This window comes from Amblyomma mixtum, chromosome 6, assembly GCF_055824585.1.
Source record: "Amblyomma mixtum isolate Tamu chromosome 6, ASM5582458v1, whole genome shotgun sequence".
Taxonomy (NCBI): Eukaryota; Metazoa; Arthropoda; class Arachnida; order Ixodida; family Ixodidae; genus Amblyomma; species Amblyomma mixtum.
Window position 1 is genome coordinate 42,166,513 of NC_143017.1, and position 23,061 is coordinate 42,189,573.

Here is a 23,061-nt window from a genome sequence, read left to right on the forward strand (position 1 = left end):
TGCTCTTAATGATGCCACAAGGAAGATAACCAGGAAATACTTTATTTGCTCATCAAGATTTTTCCTGGCTTCTTTTTTGTGCAGCATCGGATACTTGTAAGGCTCTCAGTTTAGAGCAAAGGATGAAATAAAACTGGCAGTTTAAATTGTGCTTCCACCGAGGGTAAGAAGTGCTTCTGAGCTATTCCAAAGAGAAGATACAGTTCCAGGTGGAAGTAAATATAACCTGAGTACATTGCGTTGCTCATTCACAAGCGTAACAGTGACTGCTTTCTGCATTCAGAGGAGTTGCATGCGCTTGCTTTACTAACCTGGTTTTGCGAAATAATCCACGGTACTGCGAGGATAGCTGTCGGCTCCCGATGCTAAAACTCAGTGACCACATTGATGACGTTAGAAACGACCAAACTGTCCCCACATGAAAGGAATGTGAAGCAGATAAGGCCACTGCACCGTGCGGCCATCTGCAGAGAATCTTCAAAGGATTGGATTTAGTTCGTTCTTTATAGACATTATCCATAGTGCAGTGGGCGCCGAGTTCTTAGAGTGCTGCCCAGGACAAAAGGAGGGAAATTGCTATGGTACATGCCTATCAGCAAAATAGCATCCTGGGCATGCCTCGTTTGGAACTGCTCTGTTCTAGAAGATTTCGCCAAATTTTTCATGCAGCTTTCAAAGAGTAGCTGTTCATTGCATAACTTATATTTCTGCTCACCCTAAGTTTGTATGCAGTACAAGATTAGCATGGCTCGAAATTTTAGGTCTTATTTTCAAAGCCTGTTCTCTAAAATAGGCTTGCAAAATCATTATACCACGTCATATTTTCCAGTATGAGAAGCGGACCTTATTAGCCTCTCTGGTTTATTGTTTTTGCTTTTCGAATTGAAACCTCTAACTTCTCCTGGTCCTGATAATTTGCCGAATGTGTTTTTGCGGCGTTATACCGAAGTGATTAGAAAATTCATTTTTTGTGCTTTTTAGAAAATAATTGCGGTCAACAAAACTTTGGATTGAGTGGAAGACCGCTCGTGTTGCTCCCATCTATAAGGAGGTTGCTCTTTGATGAACCTTTGTCCGATTTCTTACACTTTTGTTTGCTGTATGATGTTGGACCACATTATTACAAAGTGTTTTAGTAAATTTCATGAAAACATTAGTATTAAGCGATTTTCAGCATAGATTTAAAAATAGTTATTCGAGAGTGACACAAGTATTTACAATAGTAGATACTTTTCCTAAAATATTCGATATCAATGTCGTATAGACGCCATCTCTATAGACTTTAGAAAAGCATTTGATAATGTTCATCACAGAAACCTCATTTAAAATCTAAAATATCATTAATCCAAAAGACACTATTTTAATAGCTTGGATTGCAGATTATCTTACAAATAGAGTGCAATTTGTTTGAGTCGATGGGTGTCGCTCCAGTTTCCTCCCAGTCACCTCTGCTGTGCGCCAAGGAAGTGTCGTGGGTTCTGATTTTCAGTTCGATGTAAATGTTATTGTTAATGTGGTTACCCAGAAACAGATACACACTTGTTTGCTGAATTTGTTTAGTATTTTTTCAAATGACCTTAGTCTGAGTCTAGAAAATGTGCTTGATTTGTGCAGTTAGTTTTCCGCAGCGTTTAACGCTGAAAAAACAGTCTCGCTCTAAAATAACACATGAAAAGAATCCGCTAAACCACATGCATAATCTTGAATCGTCACTAAAATAGATTAATGGCTACAAATATCCGGCTATCACAATAACTAAGCATCTTTAGTGAAATTCGTAGATAACATATTGCCACATCACTAAGCCCTCCAGTAACGTCGTACCACGGCCGAACTGTATTACCTGGCGCTTGTCAAGCGTTGACCATTCCAGGGTCTAGATGTTTGTCGCCTTCCTCTCTCGAGCTCCTCTGTCTTGCACGTCCCAGCAGGTTTAAGTAAACCAGTCCTGTGTACGTCTGCCGTTCGTCGGTGACATATTTGGTGGAGCAGCTGGTCCCATGTACCATGACTTAGAGGGCACCCTTGAAGCCAGTTCTCAACGCGTGGACTCAACATCCGTCCACAAGACGAGCCGCCGTCTGCGAGGCCTACAACAAAAGTTCGGCCAACTGACAGCGTTGGTAAGAGCCACGACATCAGCCTCGGCTAGCCAGACAAATAAGCTTTCCGGGAATGGCCTTGTGTTGGTCCTTCACGCTCCTCAGTCGCCGCCACCATTCCGCGGTGACAGATTCGAGGACGTTCAAGACTGGTTGGCTAGCTTTGACCGGGTGGCGTGCTTCAATGGGTGGGACGGCGAGCGCAAATTGCGCAACGTCTACTTCGCGCTGCAGGACTCGGCCGAAACTAGGTCTTAGAACCACGAATCTTCCTTCACCAACTGGGAGGTTTTTCGCCGAGAGCTTCTAGCGTCATTTAGTGCCTGCGGAACAAAGAAGGAGGCTGAAATCGCCCTTCCCTCGAGGTCGCAGCAGACGAACGAGAACGTCGTCTTGTTCATCGATGTCTGGATGCGACTCTTGAACTAGGCCGGCCCTGCTGTGCCCGAGGCCAAGAAGGTGCACCACTTAATGCGCAGCGTAAAGGAGCGGCTGTTTCGTCAACGCATTGAGTTGGGCTAGTTAGTTTTGCATGTCAGGAGCTCTTGGTGTTGTCTCCCTTCTTCTCGTCCCGTCTTGTCGCTCAACTCTTGGGACTCGTCCGTCCTTGGGACAGTTGTTTGCCGGACTGGTCCGTGACTCGCCAAGAATGGTGTCCGCTTTTACCAAGGAAGCAACGAGTATGGGGCGTTCTGCAGGAATGTGGCGTGCACTAGGATTGTCAGGCTAATGTAGCAGCCGCTGCCCAGTTCATGCCTACGTCACTGCACACCGAGGAGCTTCGGAACATTGTGAGGAGCCTTGTGCCTGAGGAACTGGCGAAAATTCGCTTCGGAGCTCCACAGGCCAGTCTCGCTGCCGTAACTGACGTGGTCCGTGGTGAAATCCGGCGATTTGTGCAGCCACCACTAGCTCCACAGCCGGCGCCCTATGTGATGACCTGCAGTGACGTACTACGAAATCCTGGGCCTGTGATGCGAGCTTTTTCCTTCCGCTCTGTGCCTTCTGTGCGGTATCCAATCACACGAAGAGTCCAGGCCCACCATGTGCGAAACGGACGCGTGGTGTGTGCCAAACAATTGGCCGCTCTGCTACCACAGCGGGAAGCCCTGCCTTCATCCTCCGCCACTGCCCCTAACGTGGATTGGCCTTAAGAGAGAGGGTTTGCGTGTGAAGAACCTCGACCGGCGCTACGGTGACCTGCCGCGGGTTATGAAGCAGTACCTGGCCGATAACATGCAGCCCTCTGCCTCGCAGTGACGCCACTTCCGATCGCCGTCCCCAAGGCGGTTCTCTTCGCCCAGCCGCCCGTCGTCCTCTAGCCAGTTCAGAAGTACGTTATCGCTTCAGAAAAAGAGAAGACGGCGTCCTCCAGGGGAATGGTCACCGCTACTGGACTGATTCAAGAGCCTCTGTGCTACGATTTGCCGAGACGATCCGACTGACGATTACCTGAACAATCTCAACGATAAGCTGTGAGCAACTGGTTGCGCCGAAATTCGAGTAGCTGCGGTAGCTGCCGACATTTACGATGCTACCGCAATCGCGGATACCGCCGCTGGTTTTTCTGTAATGAGTAGTCGGTTAGCCACAGCCCTCGGAAAAGTTCTGACCGCTTGGTCTGCACCGCAGATCCGCACAGACGGTCCTCACGTAGTGACGCCGATTGGCGTATGCACTTCGCGATTACAAATCCGCTGTGTTACTTTTCCTGGTTTTTTATCTTTGTTACCCGAGTACTCCAAGAACTTGGTACTCGGTTCAGATTTGCTTCAAGTGTACGGTGCAGTAATCAACCTTCATTGCCGTTTTGAACTTAACGCCCTGTGGATGATACCGAGCCAGGCAGGACTAAGTAACGAGTCTGTGATGACCACGTATTGGTCCCGTCAAGAGCCAGACTCTTTGTTACCGTAGAGATCAATAATAGCCCCGGCACACGAGGCATCGCTGAAACCAACGTGGCGTTTCTCCTGGGTCGGTAAGTCTGTGTAGCTCGTGAAATTATTGAAGTGAACAGTGGGCAAACCGAACTTTTGGCGACCAGTTTTGGTTGTGAATGTCAGTGTTGCCGGCCAGAACATATATTGCGTATTTCCAAGGACATAGCGAATGCGCTGGACAGCACGCGCTGGGCAGCACGCGCTGTCCGAAACCCCAGCATCAGTGGAGGCACTCACCACTCCCATAAAACCGGTGTGAACACGAACCTCCCGTCTAATCAGAAACGCTGCCTGGTGAGCATTATCGAATATTTCCGCGACTGTTTTGCCTTATCTGATCTATTGAAAGGAACGTGATACCATTCACCGAGAGGTTCAAGAAATGCTCCAGGATGATATAATCCAGCCGTAGATGAGTCCATGGGCGTTGCCTGTGCCTGTTGTTCTCGTGGCAAATGAATATGGAGCCTTGCAGTTTGTGTTGTTTACAGACGACGAAACAAAGTCACCAAAAAAGACGTTTATCCTCTGCCACGCAGTGATGACTCCGTCGACTGGCTGTGCCACGCCACGTATTTCACAGCGCTAGGTTTACACAGTGGCCTATCACGAAATCGAGAAGGACGAAATACGACCGGGAAATGACAGACTTTATTACACCGTACAGTCTGTACCTTGCAGCCTATGCTCGGCTCCTGAAACTTTCCAGCGGATGCAACTTTCCGTGCTTGCCGATCTGAAATGGCAGTCTTGCCTCGTGGTGCTATATAGCGTCATCATCTTCGCCAGGTTTGAAGAGCACCTGAGGCGCCTGGACGATGTGCTCGCCGCATTTCGTTCGGCCGGTCTTTCCTTCAAACCTGAAAAGGGTCACTTCACTTTTCACAAGTTGTTGTTTGTAGGCCACATCGTGAGCGCTGAGGGAGTTAGCCCAGACTCCGATAAGACAGCGGCCGTCGCTGCTTTTCCCCTGCCAACCGATAAGCAAAGTGTGCGAAACTTTCAATGTCTCTGCAACTATTATCGGCGGTTTGAGAAATATACTCTCAGATCGCTGAGCCCTACAACCACCTCACGAAAGATGCCGAAGCGTTCTACTGAGGCCAGGAGCAAGACAGGTCATCGAAGACCATCGAAATCGTCTACAAAGTGCGCCCATTCTTCGACACTTCGACCAGTCAGCCGACACTGTACTACAAGAGACACCAGCAACATCGGCTCCGGTGCGGTCCTTGTGCAGTGGCAGGATGGTCTTGAACGCGTAATCGCACAAGCAAGCCGCACAGAGTCACGATCCGAGGCGAACTACTCCACCATTGAAAAAGAATGCCAGGAATTGTGTGGGCAGTGACCAAATTTCACCCTTATATGGCCGCCCATTCAGAGTCGGCAGTGACCACCAATCGGTGTGTTTGCTGCCGAATCTCAAAGATCCGTTGGGACGGCTTGCACACTGGAGCCTTCGAATGGAATAATTCAATGTGACCATCGACTATAAGTCCAACAGGAACCAGAGTGATGCCGACTGTATGTCTCGAGCTGCTATCGAGGACAACTGAGCTGACCCTGAAGATGATTCTCTTTTTCTTGGCGCCATCTCTACTTTCATTGTCACTGAACACCAAAGCGACGAGAGTGAACTACGGCCCCTCCCTGAGTATCTTGAAGGAAGCACTGTCTCCCCCGCGAATCTTTTTGAGCGGACTGTCATCATTCTGCTTGCGCGACGGCGTTGTGCACAAGAAAAACTACAGACTGTGGAAGCTGTGCATCTACTTGTCGTACCTACGACCTTTGGCGACGAGGTCGTGCTGCCGTGCCATGATGACCCATCTTAAGGTCACCTGGGTTTTCGCCGAACTTTGGCACGGATACACCAAAAGTAATACTGGCCCAGACTTCCTGCCGTTGTCAAGCATTACATCACAACTTGCCGCTAGTGCTAACGTCGCAAGACGCCGCCAAGAAAGCCGGATTACTGGAGCGTATTGATCCGCCACAATTCCTCTTCCGCCAAGGTGGCGTGGAGTTACTCGGCCTATTTCCAGAGTCCTCACTGGGAAACCTATACATTGAGCTCGCCACCGACTAGCTCAGCCAACACTGTGAGAAAAACTCCTCCCCGTGGCACCGCTGACGAAAGTAAGACCTTTTCATTCAAAACGTTGTGCTTCGTCCTTGTGCACCTTGTGCCTAAGCGGCACAAGTGACCGCAAAGCAACCGCTGACCGCCCTCAAACGACCGGACTCAACGAACGGCTCAGCAAGACGATCGCCGACATGATTTCCACAGATGTAGACGCGGCCCGCCGGAACTTGGACATCATACTCCCTCACGTCACGTTTGGATATAATACTGCGGTAAAAGAAACGAAGCGCTTCTCTCCATTTCGTTTAGCCCTTGCTCGTGAAGTCACAACCATACTGAATGTAATGCTGCTTTCCTCTACCACTACCACCCTTGTTATGGGTGCTGCTCAATTCGTTAGTCACGCCGAGGTCACCCGCCAACTTGCTCGGCAGCGTATCCGGCGCCATCAAGCCGACGATGCTCGCCGCTGTAACACCTGCCACAGAGATGTCAGTTACCAGCGCGGCGAATAAGTCTTGGTTTGGAGCCCAATCAGCACGGGAGGGCGTTCCGAAGAGCGTCTAGGCTTCTACTTACGCCCTTACGAGGTGCTCCAGCAAGTCAGTGAGGTCAACTGCACAGTTCTCACCTAAGGAGCAGTTCGCTCCTCTATACGGGCGACCCCCGAGGTCGTGTGCGTCGCCCGGATGAAGCTGTACAACGCCTGCTAGCGGCCGACGCGTGTCTATACAAGACGCCAGAGACATGCGACGTCCCTTTTCTCCCTGTTTCCCATTGCTGTGGCACCAGCTCGGTGCCCTTCAAAGAGCGGCGCCGTACCGTAGCCGAACAATATTAACTAGCACTTGCAAAGCATTGAGCATTCTTAATAACTAGATGTTTGTCGTCTTCCTCTCTCGAGCACCCTGCTGTCTTTCACGTCTCAGCAGGTCTACGTAAACCTGTCCTCGGTACGTCAACTGTTTTTCTATGAGAATATATTCTTCCACTTTTATAAAGATATTTTTCCTGAAGCATAAACTTACAAAATCTCCTCCTTACGTAAAACTATTGACATATAACACATACATCAGGCTAAAGCATGAATGTACTTCGATAGTGAGGTATTCATTCACTAAACTTAACATTACCAATAGAGAGAGGATTGTGAGAAAAGCTCTTCGGTTCTTTTATTAAAAGCATAAAATCAGCTACTCCCCCACTAAATTAATGGCGACTAATAACATTGAGTGACATGAAACGAGGAGAAAATACCGTCTTGAATTTCATTAATTCTTGCTTAAACAGAAGTTAGCTTTGGGACCTAGTGAGTTCACATCCTCTTTATCCACCCGACATACTCGGCATCATCGCATTCACTCCTAACACAGCATTTAGCGAAAACTGACTGCGTTAAGTATTCGTATTTTTTCGCGGACAATATCCGATTGGAATATTGTTACGGCGTTGTCTTAGCTTAGTAACACTTGACACTTATTTCTTCTACTTATTTGTCTTGGTTGCGTCTGTCCTTTCTGAATACTCTCACCGATACATGCCTATCCTATCTTTACCCTGGCAAGGGTCTGCGGTATGTACTAGATAAATAAATAAATCAATAACAGAACATGGAGTCTGGACTTTCTGTGATGACTTGGTCGACTGCGATGCCACCGACATCTGTTCATTTCGTAACTCATCTTTCTGCTTACCTTTTATTTATATCTAGTACAAGATAACGGACCATGGAGTCTGGACTACCTGTGACGATTTGCTGGACTGCGATGCCACCGTGATCTCCGGGCGTACTCAGGCGCGCACCAATGGTAACTTGAGGCTGACACACCAAAAACTTCAAACCGACTTCATTGTTTGGGTTCGCTGCTGCAATAACTATGGATGCGGACAAGAGGATAGCCTCAGGATCGACTCCCACGTGCAAGGTATGAAAATTAGCTAATTTTCCATCTCATAGCTCCATTTTTCGCTTTTACTCTATGGTTCGATATATGCTACGTGCTATGTACGAGATTGACTGTTGCCTTGCAACCCATTTGTTGCTCGTTTTTCCCCCTTTTTTCTTTATTAGTTGTTCTTGTAGAACTGGTGTACTCTATTCTACTATCAAATTCTACTATCCCATTCTACTATCACGTACATTCTTTTTTGCTGATTATTCGTTAGTGTATATAATATGTCTTTTTCTTTGCGCCTTTGATTTCTAATGTATTTGTTTAATTATTATAGTGTTTTATTACAGTTTAATGTATTTTCACCACGTAACCTGCTCATGAGTGCCTGGAGCCCAGTCAATCTGTAGTGTAGCAGCCTTTTCTCCAGCCACATTATTCGCCTTGCGAATTACTTAAGTTGCGAATTAATGTTGCTTTGATTGATTGATAACAAAAATTTTCTATATGTTGAGAGGGTGAATGCACGGAAATGCAAAATCAGGGTGTAGTACGAGCGGCATAAATTTGAAAAATTTCCCTGATAGCTCCGTAGGGATATCGCTGCTTTGCTTATTATGTTGCCCAGTCATGCATTTGTGATTTTATCTCTGTATCAACGAAGTAGTGCTCTATCGAGCTTCGCTTAAGGAGAATAGGTTATCTGGGCTTATGTTGCAGCAACTCAGCCACATGAGAATCGGGACCCCACATTCGTATTTTTATGGCTCTCTCTTAAAATCATCATCAGCCTCACAACGCCCACTCCAGGACAAAGGCCTTTTGCACGTCTCTCCAATTAACCCTGTCCTTGCCCGCTGCGGCCACCGTTCCCCGCAAACTTCTCAATCTCATCCGCCCGCTTAACTTTCTGTGGCCCCCTGCTACGCTTCCCTTCTCTTGGAATCCACACTGTCAGTCTTACCGACCAGCAGTTATCTTTTAGAAGGTTGTGGCCAAATCCTGCTGTGATGAGGGAGTGCGTTGTTGGTTCTGGGCACAGTGATCGGGCCGCACCCCAGGACTGGTTCTGCAATTCCGTCGACACGCGGAGTGCTGCCTCACGCGGAAGCAAAGTCTGATCGCAAACTGTGTTGTGTTAGATCCCGGAAACCGCCAAGTCTGTGCGCTCCTACACCACCGCCAACGGTGTGCTTGCTTTGGCCGCAGAGCAGTGGCTACTGACTTGTGTGTGGTTTCACGTACCGCCGATATAGCTCTCAGGCGAGCCAGCGCACAGGATACCTACTGTTCCACACCAGATTCATGTATTATAGTTATTAACCTACATCAAAATCCACCCGCCGTGGCTGAATCGTGATATACAAATAATTTTCAACAGGCATGTTGACGTACGTTTTCCTGCTATGCCATTATTGCGTCTGCGCTCGGCTCCTCCCCTCCTGCAGAGTTGCAGGTGAACCCAAAACTGGGACTATCGCCAACATTACAGACGCTGTACGGATAGGTACAGTCCAAAAAAGTTTGGGTGCATCTATTGCGTGTTACAGCATGTTAATGAAACGTCTTTGGTATAGGCGGTAGGTCAACATTACAGCTGCTTCGCTTTCTTTCCGCAGCTTGGTATATGTCTGTTAAAATTAACCTAATCAGTTGGACTTTACTTCACCTTGTCTATGTCCTCCTATCACAGTACATTTTTTTCTATACTGCAAAAAATGAAGAAAAGAAGCTTCGTTCTTGCTATAATTCCGAAGATTGGTAAGTCGATATGTACCGTCTTTGTCAAAAGTAACCAGGCTTCATGGTTTGCTTCTAGCACGTACAGTGAAGCCCTTACAGCTTCCCTGAAGCTGAAATGGTCGTTAAAGGTAAGGACTGGGGGTCTTCTTACCTTCCAACAACTTTCGATCTGTAGGAAAGCCACAAGGGCTCCACTATAAAAGGTAGACGGAAACCATGCAGCCTTGTTACTTTTGACAAAGACGGTACGTAGCCTACTGTGCTATTTCTTCCTTCTTCATGGCTGTGTCTGGTCTGCGCTTTAAAATACGCCTTCTTCATTCAGTGAAAATCGCTGTGATTTGCTTGAATTGTGCCCCCCCCCCCCCCCCAGGAGTACTAATATATCCACGTTGGGTGTACTAATTTTAAGAAATGCAAGTCTAGCTTTCGTAGACATCATGTTTAACTGTGACCCAACTATGAACAACTACAACATGTTGTTATTTACTTACTAATGGGAATAGTCCAAATGTACAGTAGCAGGAATGCCTTGCTTTTAAAGTTTGCCCTCCACTGGCATCAAGCAGTTCAGACTGCCTTAGGAATTGAAAGAGGCGCATTTCTGGAAATAGGACACTGGGCAATATTGTAAGGTCCTGTTATGAACATATCTGTAAGAATTGGCAAACCTTTGGATTGGTACAAAAATCTTGCTTTCAAATATGGTCTGGCGCTCTCACCGAGTAGTCAACACTGCCGTAAAAACCGAATGGCGGCGGTTTCTACGATAAATGGAAGAAACATACGAGAGTCCCGAGGAGGAATCTGCGGATATTTTGATCACTATGGCGCAATTTAGAGGCATAAGAAAAAATTGCGTCCAGAAAAACTTCGCGCGAAAAATATTTCCTTATCGGAACTATCTTGGTAGGTTTGCTTTCTAAAATAAGGAGCTGGTAGAAGGTGGCAACCTGCCCACAGGGCTACGAACGAGCTTAATACACTACTTCGGATATAACGAACCATAGTATGCCACCTCGAGTAAAATGACCTTTCTAGTGTTCACCTCGAATATAACTAATCATATTAAGCTCCCTAGGATGTATCGAACTTCCTTGTGTTAAAACGGCATATAACAAAACCTTGTTTGCTCTCTGGGATATAACGGCCCTAGGTATGCCGCATTGGCTAAAACGAAATTTCGTGTCTGGAACTCGAGTATAACAGACTTAATGTATTGAGCTCGCATACAAAGAACTGAAGGCTACCTCCTAGGATATAAGCAACTGTGGTGTCTCGTGGTCGGATAAAACGAACGTTTGGCTGCTAACTCATTCAAGATCAATCGAGGATCGCCTAAGAGTGTTTTTTTTGCTATGCTAGCAGTAATATCTTATTTCAGATGAATTCAACACTAAAATAGTATGTTTACAGCGTCAGCACTACATGTACTACAAAAAAAAAGGGCCGACCAGTGTGCGATTGAAGTTTGAGAATGGCAGGCTGCGAAATAGAAAGGAAGAAAACCTGTTTTGGTGACATGTGCAGCCACATTCTGCGTCAGCTGCGTCAAAGATCAGAGAAGGAATTCATGTCGCACTAGTTGCTTCAAAAATTAATCAGTTTACGCACAGCCACAGCTCAGTAGATAGAAGAAAACCTTTGCTACACTAAGACGGAAAGAGCACATATGAGACCCGGCAGTTTAAACCTACTTCAAGCTGAGAGGAAAAAGAGAACATTAGCTTTCTGCCAGTTGTAGTCACAAGTTCAGAATGCAGCAGAGAGTGCTAAACCATATAACGCGTGGGATGTAGCTGGTGTAGCGCTCCAACGAAGGCGCGATTGTGCAGCACACTTTCCTCTAATTTAAATTTGCCTCTCATTGTTTATCTGAATGAAAGAAACAAAGTAAAAGTTGTTTTCAGAACAGTGATAAATAAAATGCGCACTTCGGCATAACACAAAGCGATTTGATAAAATTTCTGCCTTACTTTCTCGCCTTATCTTCTGCCCGCAAAAGAATAACTGATGAGATGTTTCCTGTAGCACTGTTTTAGATTAATCAAAAGAAACTCGTCGCAAATCTAAAATTTTGAGGGTTTCTTGCAGAAAAGTAAATATTTGTTCAGAAGTGACAGCGCCTCTCCGAGATTTCTCCAGAAATAACTAGGTTTTTACGTCTGTGTATAAATTTTTTGCAGGAGTTGTTTTTTAGCAAAAACGGCGGTGTGTATACGGTTGCCGTCTCAACGCAGTATACATAGCAAGGAAAATGCTAGATATTTCTTTCATAAGTCATTAGTTTGGAGCAATGCTGAAGAGTTAATTTCGTCTGTGGTTGGTCATGCCATGATCTACACTCTGATAGTTATTGATTGGCCGCTGCGCGGTTGTAGTATCACGAGCGATGTTTTCGGGCACCTTTAGCTTCGACTGGAGAATGCTGATTCCAATGAGGTTTTCAAATCAAAGACGGATAGGTCATGCCCGATTGTCTAATTGACCAAAGGTGAGCCTTCCTGGCAAGTTGACTGCCTGAAGTACAAAAGGTGAAAATTTTTAGGTTCTATCCTAATATGTAACGGCCATTTTGGTATGCCTGCGTATAGACCTGCCCTTAAATTCATTTCATCATTTCAAGATTAAAGTTTTTGTTCCAACTTCTTCACAGGCACTTCAAAATAACCAATTCGCAATTCTTACACCCGCCTTTCAAACACTCCTCTAGAACTAACCATAGTAAAACACTTCGTCAACCAGTCAGCCGTGTAAATATCCACAAGTACTCCCTGTTTCCAGATGCTATATCATATTGGAATAAATTTCCTGAAGATGCGGTGAAGTGTACGTCCATGGAACTCTTTCTTAACTATATCGAAAAAATTGACTCTTCTGTTTAACTCTCTCTTATACTTTTTGTCTTTGAATCAGAGAGCATCTCTGAACTTTTAAAATTTTGTTTTCACTCTGTTTGATCACAGTGATGCATTATAAATACTTCTACATGGACACGAAAAGGGCCTGCAGTATGTTTAAATAAATAATAAAAATAATGCTGCCCTTAAATTTTATCGACTAGTACTACGCTTTCATCTACGAGCACGAAAACACTTTACTGAGACGTGGCACCCGTTAAGGACATGCATTGTTTGGAACAAAATAGGTTTAGAGAAAAGAAAAAGGCCTTAAATTGATTCGGCCGCAGCAGCAAAAACTGGGCGAAAAGCAGCATTTATTGATGCGGAAATTTTTTATCTATTCTAGATTATATTAAAACTTCTGGCAAAAGCATGAAGAGAAGTGCACTGAAGTCACGAAAATCTCTCAGTATTATAGTGCAGCCTACTCATTCAGGAGAAGAAATTAATTAAAGAGAAACCTCATGAATAGTCAGACTCATACGAATGCAAAACGGGTATCGGACAGAAGTGACGGGCGATTCAGATCTACTGTACTACTCGAAGAAAGAACAGATTGAAATATCCCGCCTCTTCTCATGTCGCCTTTCCGTTGCGCCTGTACTCTCCGTTGCGCCTACGCTCAGTCAGTTGCAGTATCGAGGTTAAATACGAAATCAAACTTTAAAATGAAGCCGTTTCGTCGCAGAACTCTGTGCGTACGAACTAAGTGGCGAATAACGAAACCTTTACGCACAGCTCTTTCTCTGTTACCGCTACGCGCAGTTAGCAGAAGAGAATGCAAATTTGTCGTGAACCGCACGGCTCTCGCTCCACCGTGCGCCGTCATGTTCTACGCCGTGAAACGGATCAGGCTGAGAACTGCCAGGAGGAACTGGCATTAGGCTATCAAAACTTCTCTTACTTTGTCGCTGTTTTACTATGAATTTAATCCGCGGAGATCGTGCAATTGGGACCTTGTACAGCGAGAATTCCGCCGTGCCGCAGTGCGGTTTGTGACGCATTTCAGCTCACAAACCTCGTAGTGCCTACATGCAGTTGGCAATAATGCCCAGTGAGCGCGGGTTTTTATCGACGCGCACTCTGCGTGTAGCGCAGCACAACCCAAGGGTTCCTCTATGGCAGTACGCAAATAAAAGACTCCCTCTTCTCTGAGTCAAGGGATATTGAATGACACTTCGCTTATTCCATGATTTCAGGGCCACCTTCACTCTCTGCAGTCACTGTTGTGGCAAGTCAACGCAGCGCAGAACTACGTTTTGTCCCTGAAAGTACAAGCTACTATGACGGCATAGAGGTCACGTGGCACTGTAACGGACAGAAGGAAATTACTTATCAAAAAAGATTTTATGGCCAATACACACAAAAGACAATAGAAGGTGAGTATTTCCATTAAAAAATTATAGAACATTAACCGCCTTTATGCAGGATGAATCAATGCTGACAGAGATTGACGAAAACGCCACTGTGTTCCTTATATTGGGCATTATTATTGGGCTTATTGGGCTTATTATTGGGCTTATATTGGGCATATTGGGCATTATATTGGGCATTAAGTGCCCAATTTAATGCGGGGTTTCGAAGGAAAGTGCAACCATAATCGTCAAAAAGTAGGAGCGTCCTATTGGATTGAGAACAGTCCAGTGCTGATGAAAGTAGTGAGGCCCAACGGTTGCAAAAGGATTTGCCGGGCTAGTTGGTTTATTTCTGAATTAAAGAGTTAACTGCGCGAATGGGTCAGGACACCATGGAGACACATTCACGACACTTAGAAGCGCGACACCTAGACGTAGAAGAGCAGACACTTACAAGCTGTGCTTCTAAGTGTCGTGAATGTGTCTCCCTGCTGTCCTAACACTTTCGCGCAGTTAACTCTTTAATTCCTAACGGTCGATATCTTAATTTCGTTCTGCAAAGTTATTGATGATACAGACTAACTAGCTAGAGTACCTCACAACCGGTTATTAATGAAACTAGCACTGCTTAATATTCACCCTCTTGTCATTGCATGGGTTAAAGATTTTCTGTTTTCCAGGTCTCAATTTACAACTGTCAATAACCACAATTCGTCTTTCAGCCAAGTACACTCTGGCGTCCCACAAGGAAGTGTGCTTGGCCCCTTACTTTTCCTAATATTTATCAACGATTTACCGGATTCCATTTCTTCCCATATCAGACTTTTTGCTGATGATTGTGTAATTTATCGCAAAATTTATTCTAACACCGATTGCCAATCCCTTCAATCTGACCTGGATTCAGTAACAGCATGGTGCTCAACCTGGCTTATGCAACTTAATCATTCAAAAACTAAATTGATGTCTTTTACTAACCGAATGTCTCGAATTCAAACAGCATACTCCTTAAATAATAGCTCACTCGAGCTAGTCACCACGTATAAGTACTTAGGACTTCACCTTCATTCAGACTTAGCATGGAACCACCATATTAACCTTATGCTTGCATCTGCTAATCGGTCATTAGGTCTTTTAAAACATAACCTAAAGCATGCTCCTCCTCACCTCCGTGCTCATGCCTATACCACTCTAATTCGACCTAAAATTGAATATGCCTCGGCTATTTGGGACCCTTACCAATCTTACCTAATAAATAACATTGAATCATTGCAGAACCGCGCCGTTCGTTTTATTTACTCCGATTATTCACGTAACACCAGCGTCACAGCCTTGAAGAAACGCGCAGGTCTCCAGGATTTATGTCTCCGCCGTAAAATTGCACGACTGTCACTTTTTCATAAACTTTATCATCATCCATCACTTCATAACGATTTTTTTTCTTTGCCTACATCGATTTTTGACCGCCGCGATCATCCCTTTAAAGTTAGACGCTTCACGTGCAGGACATTTATCTATGCGCATTCATTCTTACCACGCACAATATCTGACTGGAACACTCTGCCTTCACATATCGCAACCACCACTGATCCTGATAAATATTTTAAACTTATATCTTCAATAACTACTGCTTAACTCTTCGCATACATTGTTATTTTCTTTGTTCATGGCTTCCTTTTTTGCAGGGTTTGTTACTAAAAAGATTCATTGTATTAGTGTTCTGTTTGTATAATTTTAATAATGCAGTAATCTTCGTTCTTTGCCGCGCTGCCATTCTTTTGATTCTTTTGCTTACTTATATGTCATGCAAAGTGTCTTATTTGTGCCTTTGATTGATTCTTTTGCTTACTTATTTCATACAGTGTGTCTTATTTGTGCTTTTGTTGTTTGTTTTATATTTGTGGTTTTTTTTTATTCTGTTCAATTGCCTGTGCCCCCCCCTATGTAATACCCTCTCGAGGGCCTTTAGGGGTATTCTGTATAAATAAATAAATATAAATATAAATAAATAAATAAATAGATTTTCAAGCTTGGCTTCCAGAAAACGTGTAAATTAGAAAAGTGTAGATAAAGTTTGAAAATATTCGGCTGAAATGTTCAGAACTAGGTACGATTGATGTTGCTTTACTTAACGGATCTGAAAGAATCCACTCGAAATAAGAAAGCTACGAAGTTATCGCGGAGCTAATTGAACGCACGAAGACTCGCTCTCCGAGAAAAACAAATAGCAAAGGCTTAGCTAGGCCAGTATATACGTAGCTAGAGCAGTGTTGTTTACTGACATTTCGGTAGCGACACGCCGTCGTCGTCGTTCAGCAGCTTGGCGGCGCCTCTTCTTGAGACGTTCCTCTTGTTCATCGGGCGCCCCGGCCAACCGCTTAGCCTTTCTCGCCTCGTGTTCACGCGGCGCGGAAGCTCTGCGCTGTCCGCCACCAGCCCCATCTGCTGGGCCAGCGCCGCAAATTGCGAGAGGGGTTTCCAATGGGTGCTGCATGATGGCGCTTCTACTACACGCCATGCATGGAGGAAATTTACCGGAAACAGAGTCCATTTGGTTCTCGCTTGATTGCGACGTCTGTAATTAGCATGCTCATAATTAATCATGCAGGATTGATACATATCTCGAATATATACGAATATACGTCGAAGTGCCGTGGCAGAGTGGCAGCTTCCTCGTCTCGTACGCCGGCAGCCCAGGTTTAATTCCCACCTGCATATAAATTTTCTTTTCTTATTGTTGACAGTCCGAGCGGCACCATGTTTGCCATGGTACTGGCTGTCTTGGTAACGGCGCATGCGCAGTAGTGGCCTTTGGCCGGCACCGCGAAACGCCGTACTGATAGCCTAGTGTAGCTTTCGTTACAAAATCACTGATATCTGCGGTGATGATTTCACTGAAACTGCCTTTATCACAACGCTTTTCTCTTTCGCTGGGGCTCCGGATAAGCCCCAGCAGCTGCTGAGGCATGGATGTGGAGTGTGCCGGCACACGAGCATCATCAGTAGTAATTAGTAGTGACATGCGACGCTTCCGCAACGTATATATAAGGCAGACAGCTGATTCACAGAACCATTCGCACCATGATCTGCTGACCATGTGCTGTGCGATGTTAGAGAACGTTAAATCTTCCCAGGAGGTAGAATTAATCAGTAGCCCTCCACTACGGCACAACTTTGTATCTTCTTTCACTCCCTTCTCGGTCCCTTCCCTCACGGCGCGATTGTTGGCTCCGCCCAGAAATGAGACAGTGAAAACACATTTACTTTCATAAATAAATGTTGCTAATATTAGGCGATCAAAGCAGCACCGAGGGGTGCTATTGCTACCTGTCAAGAAGCGCCATCTGCGGCATGAAAATGAAAACCGAAGCTCTCGCTAAAGGAACGGGTGCAGGGCTTGGTGGCAACTCATGCAAGGCTTGCCGCTTCATCGCAGAATTCTCGCACGCCCTCTACAGCTTGCAGGGCGCTTGCGCTGATTTCCTGGTGCCGCACAATATGCTGTTTGAAGCTCGGCTTAAATAAGAATTGGGTGGAGCGCATATGGCAGGTTCTCTCAGATCATGAATGGCAGTCTGCCAATATCCCTCAAAAGAAAAGTATACAACAGCAGTATCTTACCGGTACTCACCTATGGGGCTGAAATGCGGATGCTAACAAAGAGGGTTAAGCTTAAGTTAAGTACGACGCAGCGAGTTATGGACAGAAAATCGACAGGTGTAGTGTTAAGAGATGGGAAGCGGGCTGAGTTGGTGAGGGAACAAACGCGGGTTAATGACATCGTAGTCAAAATCAAGAGGAAGAAACGGGCTTGGGAAGGGCATGTAATGCGAAGGCAAGGTAACCGGCGGTTTTTAAGGGCAAAGGAGTGGATTCGAAGAGAAGGCAAACGTAGCAGGGGGCGGCAGAAAGTAAGGCGGGCGGATGCGCAGGTATATTTCAATATGGCAAACCAACTCGCCCAACAAACCACTCTGCTGAGATTAAGAAGTTTGCGGCCGATATGGGGGCCGCAACTGGCAAAGCACAGGGTTAATTGGAGAGACATGGGAGAGACCTTTGCAGTGCAGTGGGCGAAGTCACGCTGATGATGATGATGGTGATGACGAGCTCGGCTTTAAAAAGACTGGTCAGCTTAACACATATATTTTCGCAAAGGAAGCTTGCTTAAAGGAGAAAAACTCGTCGATCACAGCTACGTCGAGCATGCGATTGGTAGTTCACAGCGAGAATGCCACTTCAGCCCGCTGCAAGAATATATTTCAACGCTGACACTGACCACCTGCCCCGGAGAACGCGCGCAGTTTATATTCGTGCTCTAGTACATGCGCCGACCGCAGTGGTGCGGGGGCGTTGGGGAGGAGTGGCCAATCGCTTGCAGAGTAGGAGGCATGGTTAAGTGACGTGCCCGGCTTTCGGTTGCATTTGCAGCTGTGTTAATCTATATTTTCTGCTTCTTGAGTGTATCTCAATGCATGAGCGTAAGGTTTTCTGCTTTCACGTTAAGGTGGGTGAAGTGCACAAAGAATTTCTGCTAGAACTAGCCTTTCTGTGTCGAGGTTTGAAAATAGCCGCGGGGGTCGTTGCGCAAGCTGCCGTGATAGCCCGTTCCGAGCCTGTGGACGGTAACCGCTGCTTATGCGCCCGGCAGCTTTGATGTGCTGGCTGTTGTTGCAGTTCACCTTCGAAGTACAGCTAGGTCCGGAAGCCAATTCTAATCGTTTACGGATAATCGCAACTTTGTACGCAACATCAGTTTGGGCTCTCCGACTTCCGTCGATCGAATGCCGCTTTTTAAAGCTGCTTCGGCGCATGCCACCTAAAACTGTGGCGCAGGGTAGCCCCCAGAGACGATAGGATATTGAACGGAGTGGCCATATCTGTTATGAAGTTGTCATTTGAGCAGTTAATGGATTCATGTCTCTCAGAGGTCTACATCTTCATCGTCAAAGTAGACGTGTGTAGCGATTGTCACAACTGCTTCCTTGGTATGGCCTTCTGGCTATTCGTAAATTTGCCATCGAGCTGAGACTGAATGTATTTGTGTCCAATCTCGTGAATACCCGAAATATCATTTCAGCAAGGAAATGTTTTCTACTAAGATTGGTTTTTACACAGAATTACTATTAAGGCCACGCGTGGTTACTAATAAATGTAAATTATCCAGTTTAACGTCCCGAAGCGACATGTAGCTTATATAGAGAAAGCCACAGTGGATGACTCGGTATTAACTAAGTGCACTTGGGCTTTATTAATGTGCGCTTACATAGCACCACCGATGGCGATCACCGCAGTCAGGTCTAAAACCCGTGTCCTCCGGCTGAGTAAACGAGTGCTCTAAAGTTCGAAAGATTGAAGTTTGCGATGTCAGCAAACAAAATTATTTGGCACCGCCCGTGTTTGTGTCTTCTTTTCTTGGTCCCGTCTACTGCGCTATTTTTATGCAAAGAATGTACCAACTAGCCCGGCTAATTCATTTCTTAAAAATTATTGGCGTTACTAACGGCGGTCTGGACCGTCCTTAGTCTAAAAGTAGAAATCTTAACTTTCGAAAGAGCCTGTTATGTAGACACACTAGTTCCTAGGTGGCACGGTAACACACCAGTTAACCTCGTTTGGCGATGTCATGGCCACCAAGAGTTCGCACCCCCTATCCATTTTGGTGCCACAAAACAGGGTGGTGTGGAAGGCAGAAAATATGCCGCCAACGTTTATAACAAAGGTTCAGGCGCATAATTTAAACCACTTTCGAATTATCGATGCAGCATTCTGTGGCAAAACATTCTTAACGGCAACACAGCCACTTCAGCAGACCCACTGCAATTCTTCGGAACTTATACCAATATCGTCCAGTTTACAGCAACAAGTATTTTATTCGTTCTCGTGCACGCTGATCTTTCCTTGGGATCATCGGCCGCTGAGTATCGTGATTCAGCGTAAAAGCTGAGCTTGGCAGCAGAAGCGCCAGGAGCATTTCTCCCCCAAAATTTCCCGTTGCTTAGCTAAATGTACTAATTTCTATTTCCATGTAGGCCGAACTATAAGGCCGTGTAATGTGCGATATCATGCACGTGAAAGAACCCCAGGTGATCGAAATTTCTTGAGCCATTCACTACGGCCTTCCTTCTAACCTGATCTGCTTTGGGACATTAAGACCCCATAAACCAAACCTGAGTTTTTCAAAAACACTGTAGTTTTCTTGAACCAAGATAGTGCGTCATAACTGGTGCAAGATGTCCTTTTAACAAATTCTCGAAACTGAATGTTCGTACTTATGCGGAGCAAGACAAAAAATTCTGAAATGTTCATATTTTTTCATTTACTAAGCGCGAGCGTTTTGCTTGAGGCACGGCTAAAAGGTTTTCTGTCAAACTTCCACAAATAAAAGACGTTCTCGACACCGACAATTTTCAGGAAATATTATGAAAAGATTGACCCAGAACTGGAAGTTAAAACTGTTCCTGAGCATTTCTACGTTCTTTCTAGTACTGGTAGGAACAATTCCAACTTCAATAGGCCTGCAAGGATTTTTAGGTGTGGCTTTGAAATCTTCCAAATTCAGAATCTCACAAGAAATAGTATGATTTAAGAGAGTTACCGCTGTTCATTTTCACTTAAGTCTTCATAAATGCTAAAACACGTGGAGATTCTAGTGACAGCAATGAGCTGATCAATTCTTTTTTCATTTGAAACAAGCAAATTGAATGCACAAAGTAAATCATATTTTGTTCTCTTACCATTACTGCGTATCACCGATTTAAAATAGTATCTTTCACTATATGGGCCCTGCTCTGCCTTCATATGATTGCATTTTAGTCAGCATGATGCCGGATATCATAAAACAGTTTCGGAGCACTTTTTTATTATCTTGTTACAGTTGTATAGATAACAAAAGAACGAATCTGTTTGCTGCTGCTCTTGGCTTGCATAGATTGGCCAATGAACGCTGCACTTCTGCCGTACCTCGACGGCATTACGAAGTCGTTTACTTTTGGCATCGTATTTACAAAGCACAGAAGTCAAACTTCAGCGGGATTTCAATCAAGCAGAAAGCTTTTTATGGATACCTGTGTTTTGTTGGTCTGGCATTCGAAAACACTCCAGGAAAGCTGCTGATTGCAACCTGCTTTTAGGTTCCAGACAAATTTTAGCAACGTACTGCCACATATGTCTCATCGGTAACCGCAACAGCTAGGCGAAGAATGTATTGTTTTGCATTCTCAGTGCAATGTATTCCACTGCTGCATGGGCATGCAAACGCGCTAAAAGCGTGAAATTTATAGAGAGAACGTTATCGGTTATCTTCCGTTGCCGTTTGAAAAACTAAAAGACGCTTACGATCGTCTCCAATACGAAATTCGAGCGAACCTCTCGACAGGCCACCTGTCACGGCTAGCAGGTGACGTGTTACCTTGCCATCCAGTTTCCGGTATCTGCCAGGGACAGCCACCAATCGGCAGCTCATTCTACCGCTCTTGCCGCGGTAGGAGATGTTTCTTTGTGCTAATACCTGACATGGTTGTCAGGCGGCGTGTTACGTCGACTACGCCGACGACAATGAAGCGGAAACCAAGAATGGGAGCCTAAGAGCTTCACTCTACAGGGCAGTGATAAAGTGCGTTTTAGGGTGACTGCTGGCTACTACAAACAGTTCGAAAATTTTACTCTAGTTTCGAAGAAAGGGCAAAAAAACACAGAATTAGGTGTATTCTCAGGCGCACTGGAAAATGTCCAAACAATGCCAGCATTGATGGCCTTCCACACGGTCCGACTTTCACCGACTTTCAGATAAAAGAGAAACATCGAAGAACGTTAGTGATAACCTGATGCTCAGCATTTAAATGCCCTAAATTCCATGCCAAAGATGCTTTTTATTTCTCCTAAAGCATTGTTTTGGAGTGAAACCTGGTCGGGACTCGATTGGAAAAATGGCATTAATTCTTTGTGCCACATATAGGTCAGGCATTCGGAGTACTGTGCCCGAGCTTGCTTTCTATTCGCACAATTTCGCGTCTACTCTCGGCATTCGTTCTGAGATTTTAAAATTTCAGTTTACTACAATGCCATTATAAACAATAAATTTAATTTCAGTTGGCAGTTCTTGTTCGAACGATAACCCGAACAGCTAATATTTTAAATGAAGATTTGAGAGAAGTTTATTGGACCCATAAAGTCATAGTAATGGTAAACTCGTGTGTGCATAAATGCCGCGTTTTAAGGCGTCGGTGTAGGTAAATGCATGTAATAAAACAGCACAGTACCTCCCGGTTAATTGCTTTAATTGTTCTCGTTAGTGCTATTTCCAAGCTTCCACATCCTAAAAAAAAATACTTAGAGGCGATGTCTTTGGAACAATCTTGTCATACATTTTTTTCATTTGGAGAGATAAAAAATGCAGTTTAAATAAAGACCAAAATCATGCATGAATCAAGATATTAAGACCACATTAGCATAGCTTGAAAATTAGCTACACCTACTGATTATTGACACTTTAATGCTTACAGCAAGTGCTTATCTCTGTGCCTGTTTTATTGACTTTGCAGGTTTGTTATTCGACGCCGAAAAATGCGAATTCTTCGTCTCGCTTTACCGGGACATAAACGGAAGAACATATTACAGCATCCCGGTCCAGGCCGTTGAAGAACAGCTTTCCGTCTCACAAGAAAGTTGAGATCTGTTTTATGCTCTTGTATGAACTATATTTTATGAAGGTGACAGTAAATAAAACTAGCAACGCAGTTGCTTAGTAATGCTAGTAACGTCTCCTCTCTCGGTCTTTTAATCACGGAAGTGATTTGTAGTGATCACGCGTACTTTATGCCAGATCTAAAGGGGATTAACCTCATTGTAAAGCTGCCAGTCCAAAACGCGGAATGGTGAGTGCGCGGCGCAAATAAGGCAGAATAAAACCCCTATTAAGGACACCATGCAAGTTGGCTCAATGTTGGCGAAACGCGGGACCTTCCAGAGCTCTGACAGGCCCTCAGATGCATGAACTAAGGGCATCGTGACATCACATTCAGCCGTCAGCACGCCT

At 45.1% G+C, this 23,061-nt stretch overlaps 1 protein-coding gene across 1 annotated transcript in view; it reads left to right on the forward strand.

Annotated features, from left to right (window-relative positions):
- Window positions 1-22,695, forward strand: part of LOC149338832 (fibronectin-like) — a 40,010-nt gene extending 17,315 nt beyond the window's left edge. The window contains exons 7-9 of the mRNA XM_089550813.1: window positions 7,846-8,059; window positions 13,872-14,051; window positions 22,568-22,695. Coding sequence (XP_089406939.1) covers window positions 7,846-8,059; window positions 13,872-14,051; window positions 22,568-22,695 — 522 coding nt within the window. The remainder of the gene's footprint in view (window positions 1-7,845; window positions 8,060-13,871; window positions 14,052-22,567) is intronic.
- Window positions 22,696-23,061: the final 366 nt, after the last annotated feature.